The 16,206-nt window shown below is 40.3% G+C and overlaps 1 protein-coding gene across 25 annotated transcripts in view; it reads right to left on the bottom strand.

The window, feature by feature from the left end:
* Nucleotides 1-16,206, bottom strand: part of IQSEC1 (IQ motif and Sec7 domain ArfGEF 1) — a 315,470-nt gene that overhangs the window by 38,965 nt on the left and 260,299 nt on the right. For 24 of the 25 annotated variants that reach the window (XM_083726911.1, XM_083726922.1, XM_083726912.1 and 21 more), the window contains 2 exons: nt 7,489-7,771; nt 2,492-3,753 (listed from right to left, as the gene is read on the bottom strand). In XM_083726911.1, coding sequence (XP_083583037.1) covers nt 2,492-3,753; nt 7,489-7,771 — 1,545 coding nt within the window. Of the gene's footprint in view, nt 1-2,491; nt 3,754-7,488; nt 7,772-12,748; nt 12,934-16,206 lie in introns of those variants that run through there. The other variant, XM_083726906.1, reaches the window with a different exon arrangement.

Below are 16,206 nucleotides of genomic sequence, written 5' to 3' on the forward strand. Positions count from 1 at the left end.
GGATTACTTCCTAAATAAAATTGACAGTGCACCTAGGTAAAAATAATGATTCTTTCAAGGTTTTGTTTAAACCATGCGCAGCAAACTATATAATATCTAGGTAGGATATAACAAATTATCTGCCTTAAAAAAGTATTGAGCTGCTTCTCATATTTTTGCATTACACAAGCAAGCCTCAGCTCATACATGCCAGCCTTTCTACAAATGCTTCAATTCTCTCTCTGACTTCTGGTTTTAAGCAAACCATAATTTGCTATTACAACCAAACAAGTTAACTCCAAACTGCCCTTCAAACCGGAAGAAAAAACCCAATGTAAAGGACATTTTTCCAGTTCTGGTTTGGAAGGCAAAAACCTACAGTAGCTTGCCAATTCAAATGGCACACCAGACCTTGGTTTTCCTACAACAGGGAGGAGGAGGCAAATGACCCCAAAGCTCACACATTCAATGCCAAGCCATGGTGTTCAACACAAGCCAGTTGTGTATGTATTTCACACAAACTTCCTTAGTGCTATAAATATGCCCCTTTAATGATGGCAAAATTTACTACAGTATTATCCTAAACGTTTGCAGCTTGAGCCATAGCAGCTGTGCTGATTCTTTCTTCCACCTGTACAGGCAGTATGGCTCCAGTAAACCTCTGTCCTATCTCCAGCTGTGCAACAATAATTGTGACTGCATAAGCAGCTGCAACAGCTCCTTGCCAAGTAACAGGGCGACACAGCTTGTGCTTCAGAGGAGGAGCTGCTGTCAGTGCGCCTGGCAATCACAACAACGTGAATTATTGCATGCCTGCTGGGTCAATAAAGTCTCCTAGCCCTGTGTACCCATATTTGTTGAGGCTCTGAGCCGTCAGTATACGCCCCTCCAGTTTGCATGGAACAGCAGAATGGTAGATTATACCTTTCTTTAGCCCCAACAGTGTACAAAGGCCTTTATGGAACATATTGGGAGCAATCAAAGGTAAGCAGGACTATGCCATTGAATAGAATAATCAGATTACACTAATTTAATTAGATCTAACTCTTCCACTAGGCTACTGTAAGGCTAACAATACATTGATTTTTAAAAATCACTATTTATTACCTTCTGCCATCTGTATTAGTTCCATGCTGTCTCAAGAAAAGAAATTATAAATTTAAAATATGCAATTTTTATACATTGTATTACATGGAAAGTAAAGTATATGTAGTGTATGAAAAAATATTTTGACAATCAGCCACTACACTATCGGCAATACTAACTTAACCCATATGGTACTGAATAAATTAAACTCCATGCTCAGTATTAAATCTATTACAATAATATGTAGACAGCCTGTTTTATAATATTTAGATATGAAGAAATCAGGAAGGAAAGCACTGCCAGTTACGTCAAAAAGCATATATGCTTAAGGGAAGTAAGGAAGCCCTTTGGAAAAACAAATAATTTTTAACCCTATTGCACACTCTGGCCAGAGCAAATAGTTTTGTTAATTTTTTATAAAAAAATGGGTCATATCCAACTAAGCCATAAGAGTAGACCTATTGCCTTGATTTCAGTGGGTCTACTCTGAGTGTGTTTAACACAGGATTTCACCCCAACATGACTGTTTTCTGATAACACTGGATTAGAACAGTAATGGATGGGATGGAAAAAACTTATTTGTCCTTTTAACGTTGCTTAAAAGAAAATGTTTCTTATATGAAGGACAACAAAACGTCTCTCTCTCTCTCTCTCTCTCTCTCTCTCTCTCTCTCTCTCTCTCTGTGTGTGTGTGTGTGTGTGTGTGTGTTTTAAATACTACTTGCCCAAGATACACACCTTGGCATTTAAAGCAGTGAAATGGCAACTGCAGGGGTGGGAAGAGAGAAGAAAGTAAACATGCTGAAACCAGGGAAAAGACAAGTGTGCACAAAAAGGGCTGCATCAGACATGACCCTAAACTATGGTCTGGTGACACATGAACATGCTCATAGGAGGAATTTGAAAGAATTTGCTTCTGCTATCTGTTAACCACAGCTTGCTATTTCATCAGAACCTGAAGCTATGGTGAACTATGGTTAGTTCAAACAAGCTACTTCAGAAACTATGGTTCGATGTCGGATGCTTGAAACTAAGCAACATTTGTTGGTATGGATGACACAAGAAACCATGGTATAAATTTCTGAACTCATCCTTCTGGCTGCATGTTTAGGAGGAGGCTGGGCTCACCCACACCTTTCTAAACCATAGCTTAGCACATGGATAGTGAACCTGTGGTCTTCCATATTTATTTGGCTTCAACTCCTATCAGCCCCAGAAAGCATTATTAATAATCAGGGATGATAGGAGTTGCAGTCTAGTAACATCTGAAGTGCCACAGGTTTCCCAACCCTGGTTTAGCATGACACCCAGAGACAGCCATTGTTGGAGATCATGTTAACCTTCACAATGGAGCTGCAGAAATACCTAATTATCCTGTGATTTGGTGATAAATTTCTTTTCTATGTAAAAAATGCATTGTACTCACTTATTAAAAAGGTTCAATCCAATCCTATAGTGACGTTTCCTGATGATGTCATTACTGAAGGCAGGAGAATCCCAGCTATTGCGAGTCTCTTTATGGTACGTTTGCTTGCTCAGTGTTTGTTCCCTTAAGCTGTCTCGAGAAGAAGACTCTGAGCTGCAGTTTATTGTGTCATTGGAATTGGAAGTGCTATTAATGCTATCATTGTCTCCATCAGAATAATCAGACTCAGATTTGCTTTGCCTGTTTGCTGTGCCATTAATGGCTAAGTGGCTATCAATAGGCCTTGGTCTATGTCTAGTCTCCTGGTCCTCTCGGGAAATTATCTTGGTAGGGATGCCATGTGAGATATGCTTGGGACTACCTTGTGTACTAGTAATTCCTCGATCATATGCATTCTGTCTCTTTAATGATCCCCTCTCTGAGCGATCACTTAAGTCCACTGAACTGTCACTAGGTGGTTCTATAGTTAGCAAAGGCAAATGATCCATTCTCATTCTTTGTTCCTGGGATTCTAGTGAAGGGGTACTTCTGCAGCTCGTGTCAGTATCTATCTTATGATCCTTGTGTGTCATAGACCAGTACTCTTGAGATGGGTTCATTGACCGAAGTCTTAGGTCAGATTCTGTGCTAGATGGCCTATCTACTGATTGGGAAAGAGGAAGTGGTGGGGAGAGTTCTTCTTCATCAATATACAATGTAACGTCACTATAAGATGCAGTCATTTCATCAAGTTTCCTGTGGTCCACATTATGGCTTGTTGGTTTAGTTTGACAACTGTCCCTCTCCATTTCCCGACTTCTGACTTGATCAGGTAACTGTACCTCATCAGAGTGCATGCTACGACAATTTAATGCATCGTCAATGGACTCTGCAAGAGATTTTACTTGTCTCGAAAAAGCATCCTCCAGTTCCGTTATGGCATCAGCAAAATCAGTGGACGCTGCTGGAGATTTCATTGTAGCCGATTCACCAAGGTCACTACATTCAGATTGGACAAGAGCTCCTAGTTTTGACCCATCATTTGTAACAGAAACTTGCTTCCCCTCGAAGTAGGAACTGTGGACTTTCTCAGGTCCTTCAAACGAAAACTGCATTCTCATATTGGATAGAACAATGCGTCTTGACATACGATTTTCAGACATAGAACTTCTAAGCCGCTCAAAGTTTTTGTTCATCTGATACTGGCGGAAAGCAGTCTGTATAGTACGAGCGGCATGTCTAGTTATGAGACGGCCTCCATATTTCCGTTCTAGCATTTCAACCTAAAAAGAAAATATAAATATTTGATAATACTCATGCACTAAGAGTGTTTACTGCATGGCTCTCTAATACAGTACTGAGGCAATAAGTGTTTCAAAATTAGCTCAGAAAAATATATCTCCTAGGAAACTTACGATCTAAAAAGATTTCTGAGATGGAAATACGCTCAGTAAGTAAAGGCCACCTCGTGAAAATAGAAAATTACCTGTACAAGTGCACATAAAATGATCCACCAAGAAGATACTTTTCATAACTGTCTCACAAGTATATTTTATTAACACAAAAAGATATGACACTTACCTCTGCAAAACTTACTTTCACATAAAACAAGTGCAACAATTTAAATTGCACATGGCATTGTGATTTTAAATTGTATGCTTCCATGAGTAGTGCTTAGATACTAGAAGTATGGGATAGAAACCTCAAAATAAATAAAATAAAGAGGTTTGTGTGGTTTTTTTAAATGCTGATACAAGCAGTTAGAATTTAGATAAGAATTAAATAGAACAACTGGCATTCTTTATAAAAAGAATTTGGCAAAAATAGTTATTTACTCAACCACATTAAATGCAAACGGTTTTTGTAACTGAACTTGAAGAAGTATTTTTTTAGGTTTGCAACTAACTTACATTAAAAGAAAAGTGAAGAGTTTCCTATGGTCATGTTGCATTGCTCCTTTATAGAACTAATGATACCAGTTACTGACCCTTGCATTTCCTATGCCTAAATTATGTTTAGAGTGGCCACACCATGGAAAAGGCCATAGCTCAGGATCTGCTTTGCACACAGAAATCCCAGGTTCAATTCCTAGCATCCCCAGACAGGACTAGAAGTGTCCATTGTCTGAAACTCTGGACAGCTGCTTACCAGTCAATGCAGGCAATGCTGAGTTAGATGCACCAGTGGTATGACTTCATATAAGGCAGCTTCCTATGTTCCAATACAGTCGTACCTTGGATCCTGAACGCCTTGCGTTTGGGCTCCTGAACGCTGCAAACCCGGAAGTGAGTGTTCCGGTTTGCGAACGTTCTTTGGAACCTGAACGTCCAATGTGGCTTCTGATTGGCTGCAGGAGGTTCCTGCAGCCAATTGGAAGCTGTGCCTTAGTTTCTGAATGTTTTGGAAGTCGGACGGACTTCCAGAACGGATTCTGTTTGACTTACGAAGTACCACTGTATTTGCTGCATACATGAAATTTTAACAAAGCAAGAAATTGCATTCTCTGTGCCTTTGGAGTATAATTGAATCAATTCCCTGTCAGATTTTCCTTTCAACAGTTATGAACAATTTTACTGATGACATTTCACACTTAAACTTTCTCCCTCAGGCTTTCCTTGCATGAATTGGGAGAAAACTTGTCTGCTTCACAGATACCCGCAGGAGATTTAAAAAGAGTTATTACGATCCATGTTAATCTATTTTATATTCTTTCCACCAAGAATTTAGTGTGCATTTGCAATTATGAAAATCCTTGGCTACGTCGATATGATACACTGCCAATGATTCTCATCACTGCAGTGGTGTATTTTTAAAAGAGGCAAAGTAGTAAAAAAATAGGATGTTAAAATTTGAATTAAGCTGAAGTTCATATTATAGAACTGCTTGCAGTGATTACTTTTAATAAAAAAAATGTTGAGGTTTTTCCCCGCAAGTATTTTTTTTTAAAAAAAGATCAGTTAATAGTCTCAATATCACAAGTCATTTTACTGTACTAAACTATTGGACAGGCATGCTTTATTTGCTTTCAAATGATTCTGCTTCCAAATTCACAGTAAGAATACCAGCAACATGTTGCAGGCATCTGTACTCCCCCCCCCCATACGAATCCTTATTTACCTTCCATTAATGCTTAATTTTGGATGTTTTATCGCTTTATTATTATTGTTATTAATATTCTGTTGGGAGCCACCCAGAGTGGCTGGGCAACCCAGCCAGTTGGGTGGGGTATAAATAAATTGTTGTTGTTGTTGTTGTTGCTGTTGTTCCATGGTTTGCTTTAGTACAGGATGATATGGTGGGGTGGTAGCACTTACCTGCCCTCCTGAGAGCTGAATCACTACTGTGTTATGGGACAGGTCAATGCTGGCAGCGACTTAGCTGTCCTCTCTCCCTTCTGGTATGCAGCAGCGACTCAGCTATTAGGAGGTCAGGTAAGCGCCACTGCCCCTTCATGGCATCTGTTTGCTTTAGTTATGCAACAATGTTCTATCTGCATTTATTAACATTCACTAGATTCCCTCATAACTAGGTGCAAACCCACTTCAAGTTCATGATTATGAGGGCAATGCATGAACCATAGTTAGTACCAATGCAAATGTAATGGCTAAGGTGAAACCAAGGAAGAGGGGAAGTATTCACAAAGGTCAGAGGAAAAACGATCTAGTCAATTGGGAATATTATGTCTGCACCTGGCCACAGCAGGCGAACCATAAATAAATTCCCTTTATTCAAAATAAGAACATAAAGGAGGGGTCAATCTGGTTCAGCACTATGTCTCCAACAGCAGTCAACTCAGTGCTCCTGGGAAGTTTATGATGAGAGAGATGAATAAAGGCAAAAGGAGGAATGAAGAAATAATCATGTTTGAATCATTTTATCTTTATCCAGTGCTTCAAAAATTGTAGGGCCTTAATGAATTGTCAAAATAATAATATTCTATCTTTAATAAATTCTTCATGATCGCTTACTACTGCTGCTACTACTACTACTAATTTTATTGTTTATACGCTGCACATCTGGCTGGGTTTTCCCAGCCACTCTGGGTGGCTTCTAGCAAAATATAAAAAGTAATAAAATGTTAGACATTAAAAACTTCCCTGAACTTCAGATGTTTTTTAAAAGTTGTGAAATACTTTAGCTCCCTGACATGTGATAGGAGGGCATTCCACAGGGAGGGTGCCACTGCCCAGAAGGCCCTCTGCCTATACTAAGCATGTCCTGATTACTAGTTACAATATTCATCTTAGATTTCAACATTCTAAACTGTGTAAACAGCACAAATGATGTGATACAAATGAAAATACTTCAAATGAGATCCTAAATTGACAAGTATTGTAGTATTCACAACTTTATGGGTAAGTAAAATAATTTAACTGGCAGCCTGCTTTCCGATGAGCAGCTGTTCATTTCTTAATTTTTAAAAGTAAACCTTCTGTCCTCTCGAAAAAGGAATACCAGAAACTTGTGATAATGTGGGCTTTGCCACGTAAAGATGTAGTCTTGGTAATATGGATTTGGTAGAGGTCAGAGGTAGGGCAGAAAAAAATCATTAAGCCAATCTTGCCTAGAACTGCAAAAACCCTGGTTCATAGGCTTAAAAGAAAGCTTAAAAGAAGCACTGCTTGACTGAAAGCACGGGAACTTTGTTAATACAGAGGCCAGGCAAAGAGTTTGTTTTTATACTAACCAAGTCCTTCTGGTTTTAAACGGCACAGTCTCTAGTAAAGAAATTGGCACAGCTCCACAAGTTAAGCAATGAGCCACATATGCAAAATCATAGCACAAATACAGGGAGGCATTTTCTTTGAAGGAAAAGTCATTTCGCTAAGCATTAATATCAGCTGATTGTTTAGCAAGTCATGGAAAAAGACAGAAGAAGGAAACATTAATATTATTCAGATATGCCAAATTATGGAACAGACTCGCAAAAAAATAATATCCTGTTATTTTCCAGGAATGGCTGAATAACCTTTCCATGACACTTTAGCTTGATTCATAGAACTGCACAGTTCAAGTACCTGCTTATCCTGCAAGTCCGATGAGAGTTCATAGCTCTCTGAAAGTGACCTCGACCTTTTAATAGCTTCTTCCTCTGCTTGTTTTCTGAGTATGGATGTTGAGTGTTGAAGCTTTGGCCTCCGGGGCCTTTGCTGCCCTGGGGAGACAGAATACAGCCCGTATGGAGAATGGTCGTAATGGTCTGGGCTTAGAGCTGAACTGTGAGTTATAGCTCCTTGATGATAGGTAGAGGGACTATCCAATGATGTGCCTGTTTCACTTCCAGGAGCTTCACCCTCAACACTAAACAAAAAGAAGAAATAGAAAAGGCAGTTAAGATTAAGATCCCAGTAGCTTGTTTCAAGTAAAACTTCATATACAATCAATGCATATCTATAATAATTTGGTTGCTGTCATTTGTATTGGAAAGCTGCGGATCAGGAGCAGGAAACTTGTAGGCTTCCTGGTGTTGTTAGCCTACAGTTCTCATCATTCCTGAATACTGGCCATGCTGGTTGCAACTCATGGAAACTAGAGTCCCACAAAGTTTGGAGGGTCACAGATTACCTATTCCTTCTATAGATTATCATATTTAACACCTACTGATGCAAGTTTCTATAAAAACTGGATCATTCTCTAGTGCTGCATTCCTGAAATCATTGGACTGCAGCTCCCATTAATCCTAGGCAGCAAGGTCAAAGGTCAGGTATGGTGAGAACTGTAATCCAACAACATATGGAAGGCACTACTTTAGCTGCCGCTGCTCTAATGCAATGCCATGCAAGTAAGAATACAAATATGTTTCCAAAAATAAATGTATTACATTTTTTAAATAAGAACTAACAGAAAAAGCTAATCAATGCATATTTTGACAATATTTTGTACAAGATTTATCCTTAACTATCACACAGAGCTTCAAATACAGAGTGAAAACTTAGAAGTATCACGGCTACAATGGAAAAAATTCTTGTATATGCGTAAACTGCATTTTTCTCTACCCATCCTGTATAATGCTGTATTATAAAAGCACAGTTGTTTCTTCTATCACAGATTAGAGATACTGGTTTGAAACTAGGAACTTTCATCTTCTTGTAACAACCACATTTTTATCATTAACAAAGACATTCCATCCTTGTAATGACAGTTTTCATAATTTGATTTTCATCCTGTGTCTCCTTGAAGAATAAAGGGGAAGTTCCCTGCGGTGCAACATCCTTCAGGAAATGTCTTGCGTTAAAAACACTGCTCATTTTGAGGTCCCCAGCTGAGATTGGGTGGGCAGAAAATACATCTAAGGCAAGGCATGGCAAGGCAAGGCAAAACCTCTATAGCATTTCCTCTGCATCTATAAGCCGCCATTCTCCCCCCATCCTCCCTCAAACAAGGCACTAAGAATGTATATGTGGCGTAATGTTTAAAATATATGTGCTGCATTAAAATGAAACTACTGGATTTTGTCATGGGGTGAATTTTTACAGTGGTAGAACAGTTTGATCAGGTAGACTGAGATTTCACTCAGCACTTAAAAAAAATGAAAACAGTTTGTGTTTTGGACGTGCTTCCTCCATGATGGACAGGTATAACAACTCTGCTCAGCACTTTTAATGGAGTATCTACTATTTGCAAACTCATACTGTGAAGTTTAAGAGAGATATAAGGATTCAGGGCACTACAAAGAAAATCTTGGCTGCATACATGGGCAGTCATACCCATTCTTATTTTTTTTTTTTTTTAGAGAAGCTTGACAGGCGGCGACACATTGCATCTCTGAAGTGGCTATAGTACAAGCAAGTGTAAGAGGATGCTTGTGGCACTGGGATAAGCACAGAACATACAGGCCCACAATAATAATCAGTCAACAAAATGGCACAGCTGTCACAGTAAAGGCAATAGTCGTCTGATCAGATCACAGTAATTACTACTTGTATAGCTATCACAATTACCATAATCAGTGAGCATATTTACATGGCCATGTAAAATCTGTTAAAACACCAGTAGTATTATAGGTATGCAGAATTTCATTTTCCCCCTCAGGCAGAAATTAAACGAATCTAATATTTTTGTGATGCTAATAAAATAAAGTTTGAAGGCGAGTTTCACAGATAAGCAATGGTAAAATTGAAGAAATATGAACTGTATATTAAGTAGGTGACCGTCAATAAAGAAGGTAGGTTCACCCTGACCCATATTTCAACTATCTCTATAGTGAGAATATCAGTGTGTGTGGGGGGGGGGGAAGGAATCTCCTTCTGAAGAGCCACAGGAGAATGTATGCATAGTCACAGGAGCTGGCAGGCAATTATAGTATAGAAATAGGGATAACTGCATGCCTTCTCCTGTCATTTGAAATTGTCTTTTCACTTCCACTCTGCTGCCAGATGTTCCCCAGCAACTTTATAAACTTAGAATATGCATTATCTTTCCACTGTTAAGAGATACAGTTCAATAGCACTGAGATGCTTCAACGTGAGGATAGGATTTAGTAATATGCCAAACTCATAAGACCAGGATGCAATTCCTGTCAAATCCTGTAGAGATGAATGAACAAACCAGCCAGCTATAGTACAGAAAGCTAATGGCAGGTGAACCTTAAGAAAACTCATCATGCTGCTTTTCTGGAGTAAGATTTTGGAAAAGCCTGTATGAGTTCTGAAAAAGTATTTTGGTCCCAGGAAGTAAGAAAAGAAAGGAATCTGTAGTATTTCAGTCATAATCCTATTCCTATGAGGCAACTCCGGTGTTTTGAAAACAAGCTGTAGCTGACAGTGACAAGAAGTCTGCAGAGACTTAAAAAATTGTAGCACATTCTTCAAAAACTGTCTAATTCACTGGTCTTTAACTGGTGGGTCATCCCCTTGGTTGCAGCCTAAGGTAGTCACCACTAGAGACAATGCCACCATACGTAGATATACTAAACAACAGCAGTAGTAAGATGGCTCATGCATTGCATGCATAGGCTAAGTATGGCCCTGATCTGAAAAGCTGAAGACAAATCTATCTGCTTATAAGCAGCACTGGTTATGGTGATTCTTACTAAGGAAGTAACAACAAATAAGAGAGACAGGGGGAAATCGTTGGGAGGAAATACTTCAATGAGGGAAGTGAAGGTCCTGTATGAGTGTCTGGAGGCGGTTGGAGGATGAATGGCAGCTAACAGATTGAGGTTGTATCCTGACAAGACAGAAGTACTGTTCTTGGGAGACAGAGGGCAGGCTGGTGTGGAGGACTCCCTGGTCCTGAATGGGGCAACTGCGCCCCTGAAGGACCAGGTGCGCAGTCTGGGAGTCATTTTGGACTCACAGCTGTCCATGGAGGAGCAGGTCAATTCTGTGTCCAGGGCAGCTGTCTACCAGCTCCATCTGGTATACAGGCTGAGAGCTTACCTGCCCGCAGACTGTCTCGCCAGAGTCATGCATGCTCTAGTTATCTCCTGCTTGGACTACTGCAATGTGTTTTACGTGGGGCTACCTTTGAAGGTGACTTAGAAACTGCAATTAATGCAGAATGCAGCAGCTAGACTGGTGACTGGGAGTGGCTGCAAAGACCATATAACACTGGTCCTGAGAGACCTGCATTGGCTCCCAGTTCGTTTCCGAGCAGAATTCAAAGTATTGGTGCTGACCTTTAAAGCCCTAAATGGCCTTAGTCCAGTATACCTGAAGGAGCGTCTCCACCTCCATCGTTCTGCCCAGACACTGAGGTCCAGCGCCGAGGGCCTTCTGGCGGTTCCCTCGCTGTGAGAAGCCAAGTTACAGGGAACCAGGCAGAGGGCCTTCTCGGTAGTGGCACCCGCCCTATGGAACGCCTTCCCACCAGATGTGAAAGAGAAAAGTAACTACAAAACTTTTAGAAGATATCTGAAGGCAGCCCTGTTTAATGTTTAATGCTGTATTTTTTTTTTAACATTCGGTTAGGAGCTGCCCAGAGTGGTTGGGGAAACAATAAATTGTTGTTGTTGTTGTTTTACAAAAGCTCATACACAGCTATTTTAGAGAAAATATGTATGTTGAAACATTGCCTTTTCTATGAATTAGGAACCTTGATTTTAATTAAAAAATCAAATATAAAAAAGGATGCAGCAGCTTTATAACCTCAATCAAGTCCTCATAATCAAAGCCTAGGTTTTCTTCTGCATTATTTGAATACATGACTTACAAATTATCTATCCATTATTCCCCTCTAAACTGTAGCACATCAACTGAAGAAACACATGTCAAAACAAGGTCATCTGTTGGCCTCATCAAAAAGTCAGTCAATGGTCATCTAACTAATGGGGGATGTTGAATTCTGAATGCCAGAGAGGACAAAGATAACTGCTCTATTCTGATCAAACAAAACTACCAACATGCAGACAGCAGCTGATGAAAAATAAAGCCTGTCTTGTATTTTAGCTTGTGGACTCAGGATATGCACACTGTGTATCTAAGCTACCAGAGTTGAACCACCTGTTTCACATGAGATAAAAGAAATTTAATTAATTTCTTCTAACAATGGTTTCATATTTGTTGCTGATTAAATGGTTCTATGTAAAGATGTAAAACAAGGTGTTCATAACTTCCAACTCATTTTCTTCATATCAGGAGGACCTGTAGCTGACTTTCTGGCTTCTACTGAGTTAAAAAATGTAATATAACCAAAAGCGCTTTTCAGAAGCAAAGAAGAGCAGCCATCTTGAAACATCATATGTATCAGTTTATACTAACTAATATTATCCTTGTTTCTTATAAAACAACAATAAAATTGTTGTTATTAAAAGCATAAATACACATCCATTTTAAAACACAAATACACAACTGGAATAAAACATACAAACTGCATACTAATCAGCCTTAAAACCAACTTCTGCACAGGCCTGCAGAAGTGACGAAAATTTATAAACCCACACATATTTGATTAGATCTCAGCACATCACTGTTAGCCACCTGTGTTTTCTTATCACAGGTGTCCAGATAATTACAAGTGGGGGATCAACTGGTCTTTGACTGGTGTGTCATCCACCACAAAACGGTTGCAACCTAAGCTGGTCACCACCAGAGACAATAACACTATGTGTATACAGGGTGGCCCAAAAGTAGGTAATAAAGCTGACCCTATGAAATTCATCACAACGGATTATATGGGTGCATATAACTGACACAAGACAAAGTAGCAGTTAAATTTCAGGCTGGCAGTTGGAAAGAATAGTGGAGTCAGGTAAAAGGATTATTTTTCTTTACAGATATTGTGAATCGTGTCCTCCCTAAAAGAGGGCATGTGTTGCAGTGAGATCTGAAGACTGACCTCTTGATTGTGGGTGGGTCCATTGGATAGCCACAACACCCGATTGGGCGCACAGAGGCTGAGGAATGGGTCCCACTTACGCTCCTCTGACCCTTCCATCAGCTTGTTTGCTTGGAGGAAGCAGGCGAACCGCGCGAGGTATGAGTGCCATGATTCAGAGGCTGGAGCGAATGGCAGTAGAGGCACGAGTGAAGCCTTGGTTCCAATGCCGACGTGGAGGGTGATGGATGGAACACAGTGCTCTAGCCAGTACGGTTAGCTCTGAATTGGGTTCTGTTCAGTGATTTCGCTCAGTGTTTCAGCTCAGTGAGTTGCCAAATGTGGCTGTGCTCTGATGTCCATCCAATCCCACCTTCGTCACCAGTATTAAGTAGTGGGTTGACAAAGTAGACGACACAGAGATTTCTCCAAGTGGTTCTTTATAGTAAGCTGGAACTGAACGGAACAGCTCAGCCAGCCTGCCTTTTCGCATCCAGAGGTACCACTGTACACAATACCCCTGGTGGCCAGCGTGAGCACTTCAATAACACCCTCGATGCTGGGTTTCAATCTGGCCAATGGGGTTGCAGTCTAAACGGATTGAGGGACCTATATAAACCCATGCATGTGACCCAGAGCCCCATCTTTCTGCTTGTGCATCGAAACACCTGCCCACGTCTCCCTAATTTTAGGGCCTTTTGCGATTGACCTTGCTATGCCGTCGTGTGTCGTCTGTTGTTGGGAGAGGGGCACAGCCGGAATTTTCCCACTTGGCCAATTGGCTGTTGCCATTTGGGTTTTGCCTGCTGCGTAGCAATTCAACACAACTTGTAAGGTTGAGGATGGGCACTGTTTCATGTGATAGGGATGGGAGAATGGTTTCGCCATCCCTATGTGAAGGATATTTCATTAAAGGAGTCCAGGGACTCAACCTGGTTTGGCCAACCCCGAAAAGGGGTTGTGCCCGTGCCTGAGTCCAGGGGAGCATCTAGGGAGTGAATAGAGTCTGCTCCCAGCCTTTTCACCTTCCTCAGGTCTTCACCCTTGGCTGACTATGATAGAGCTCTGGGTCAGCGCTACCTGCAAGGGTGTAGGGAGCTAGTCGAACCAGAGCAACCACTCACTTTTCTGTAATCAATAAGGTTGTGGCCTAAATTCTGCCAAAAACCAAAACTAAAATTTGAGTCAAATGTGTCTTTGTTTAGGAGGGAGGTCTCTGGGTCTGAACACGCAAATGACGAGAACTTGAGTCAAGAACAAAAGATGTGGATTCTAAAGCAGTATTACAGTGGTACCTCGGGATGCGAACGGGATCCGTTCTGGAGCCCTGTTTGCATCCTGAACTCAAAGCAAGCCGCGACGGTGTGTGCGCAGGTTGTGTTTTGCCCTTTCCCCACATGCGCGTGACATCATTTTGAGTGTCTGCGCATGTGGCAAAACCTGGAAGTAACACGCTCCATTAGTTCTGGGTTGCTGTGGAGCGCAATTCGAATGCGCTCAACCTGAAGCACATTCAACCCGAGGTATGACTGTACCTACTCTGGGGCCTGTTTATACTAAAACAGCCAACAACAGCAGTAGTAACCTGGCTTATGTGAAGGGGCCATACACAATATTTCCATAAAGAAAGAGAAGGCCTTTTACAAAGGTTCTTTATTTCAGGTTTACCAGAAAGGGGCTAACGCGGTGCTCATTCTCTTTGCATGCTCTTGCCTGTTCAACAATAAAAAAGAGAATTACATTTTTAACCTAATGTATGAAAATTGATACGTGTTTTGTTATCAGTATCAAGGCTGTGTATCAGTAGGCACAACACGTGGCATCCAAGGGACTACTGGAATGGGCTTGCCATGCCAATGCATCATTTTAGATTTTAGCATCAATGGGAGGGATAGGTACAGTGAAAATGAACAAGTGTGGTCAAGCAGAATGGTTCCTAGCATATTATACTGTTTTACCTACAGTGAGTCAAGCTTCTGCTTCCTCTGCAGCTGCTGAAACAGCACTTGAGAATTTTGATAAACGACATAGTGTAAATAAATGACATGTATTCTAGCTGAAAGATGTGCCAAAGCCCTTGAAAGATACTAAAACCAGAAATGTCTAATAATGCATTCAGATGGTAAACTTTTGCCCATTTTGTCTATGGCAATACGGTGGTACCTCGGGTTACAGACGCTTCAGGTTACAGACCCCGCTAACCCAGAAATAGTACCTCGGGTTAAGAACTTTGCTTCAGGATGAGAACACAAATAGCGCAGCAGCGGCGTGGCAGCAGCAAGAGTCCCCTTTAGCTAAAGTGGTACCTCAGGTTAAGAACGGTTTCAGGTTAAGAACGGACCTCCAGAACGAATTAAGTTCTTAACCTGAGGTACCACTGTATTCACATTTCGCCCCATAGGAATTGGATCATTTTAAAAGTATGGCTTACTTGCCAAAAATAGGAGTAAAGTCTCCACGTAGTGTGCAAATAAAAAACACAAATCCTACTGAATCATTTAAGTGCCCAAGTTGCTTGCTCTCTAAAACATTTTGTATTTTCCCCAATACGATCCTGTTGCATGGAGGAAACATTTCCATGAGTTTGAACAAACATTGTTCTTTGACATTCCATGATAGAACGAAAATATTTTGAAAGAAAATCTAAGCAAACCTAACCTAACCAGCAAAATAATCTACAATCAATTTCAAATTTGCTGTCTGTTATGTCTACCAACTAATGAAGCTCATCAAATCACCAGAGACTCTCTTCCCCTTTAAATTGACAGATGAAGTGTGTGCACTCTTCTCAATTACTACCTTCAATCATTGATCCAGAATTCTCATACTTTGCAGACAGCTGTTGTATAGTCAGTGGAAATCAGTAAGGGCCTTCATCAAGCTATTAAGAGTTGCATTAACATTGTAGGAGAAAAACTAGAAGAAAAAAGTGGTTAAAAATCTTTGTGTCTGCTTGTATGTTTTAGTAACTCTGATAAATACTCTGAGGACCAGTCAAAATCTCAAGAGGCTGGTTTTGAAATGTCTGCTTTTATATGTTTCTCTGTTGTTCTGCACAAACCTCTTCTAATAGGATTCCTATGATGGATGTCACATTATGGATTCCCACAGATCTTGCTTAGAATAACACAAACCTTATTTTTATATTTAAGGTTTCTACACAGATGAACAAATTTTCTATCAAATATTGGCTATATTGAGTCAAAATACCTGCTAAACACTTATGCTTGCATATTTGTAATGTAACACAATAATTAAGTCTTTTGGGCATCTCAGTGGAGCAGCCAATTGTAGGATAGGGTATACACACTTCTGTGCTGAAGCAATGAGCTTTAGGGCTGGTCTCAATGATCCAAATTTATAATAAATGCAGCATTATAATATATGTAAGCCACAGAAGAGAACCATGGTAGAATTTCTTTATCCCTGTTTTGCTACTGATCCAGATAACCTGTTGCTCAGAATAATTAAGTTATCTT

The sequence above is a fragment of the Podarcis gaigeae genome (genome assembly GCF_964106915.1).
Source record: "Podarcis gaigeae genome assembly, chromosome: 2".
In the NCBI taxonomy this organism is placed as follows: domain Eukaryota; kingdom Metazoa; phylum Chordata; class Lepidosauria; order Squamata; family Lacertidae; genus Podarcis; species Podarcis gaigeae.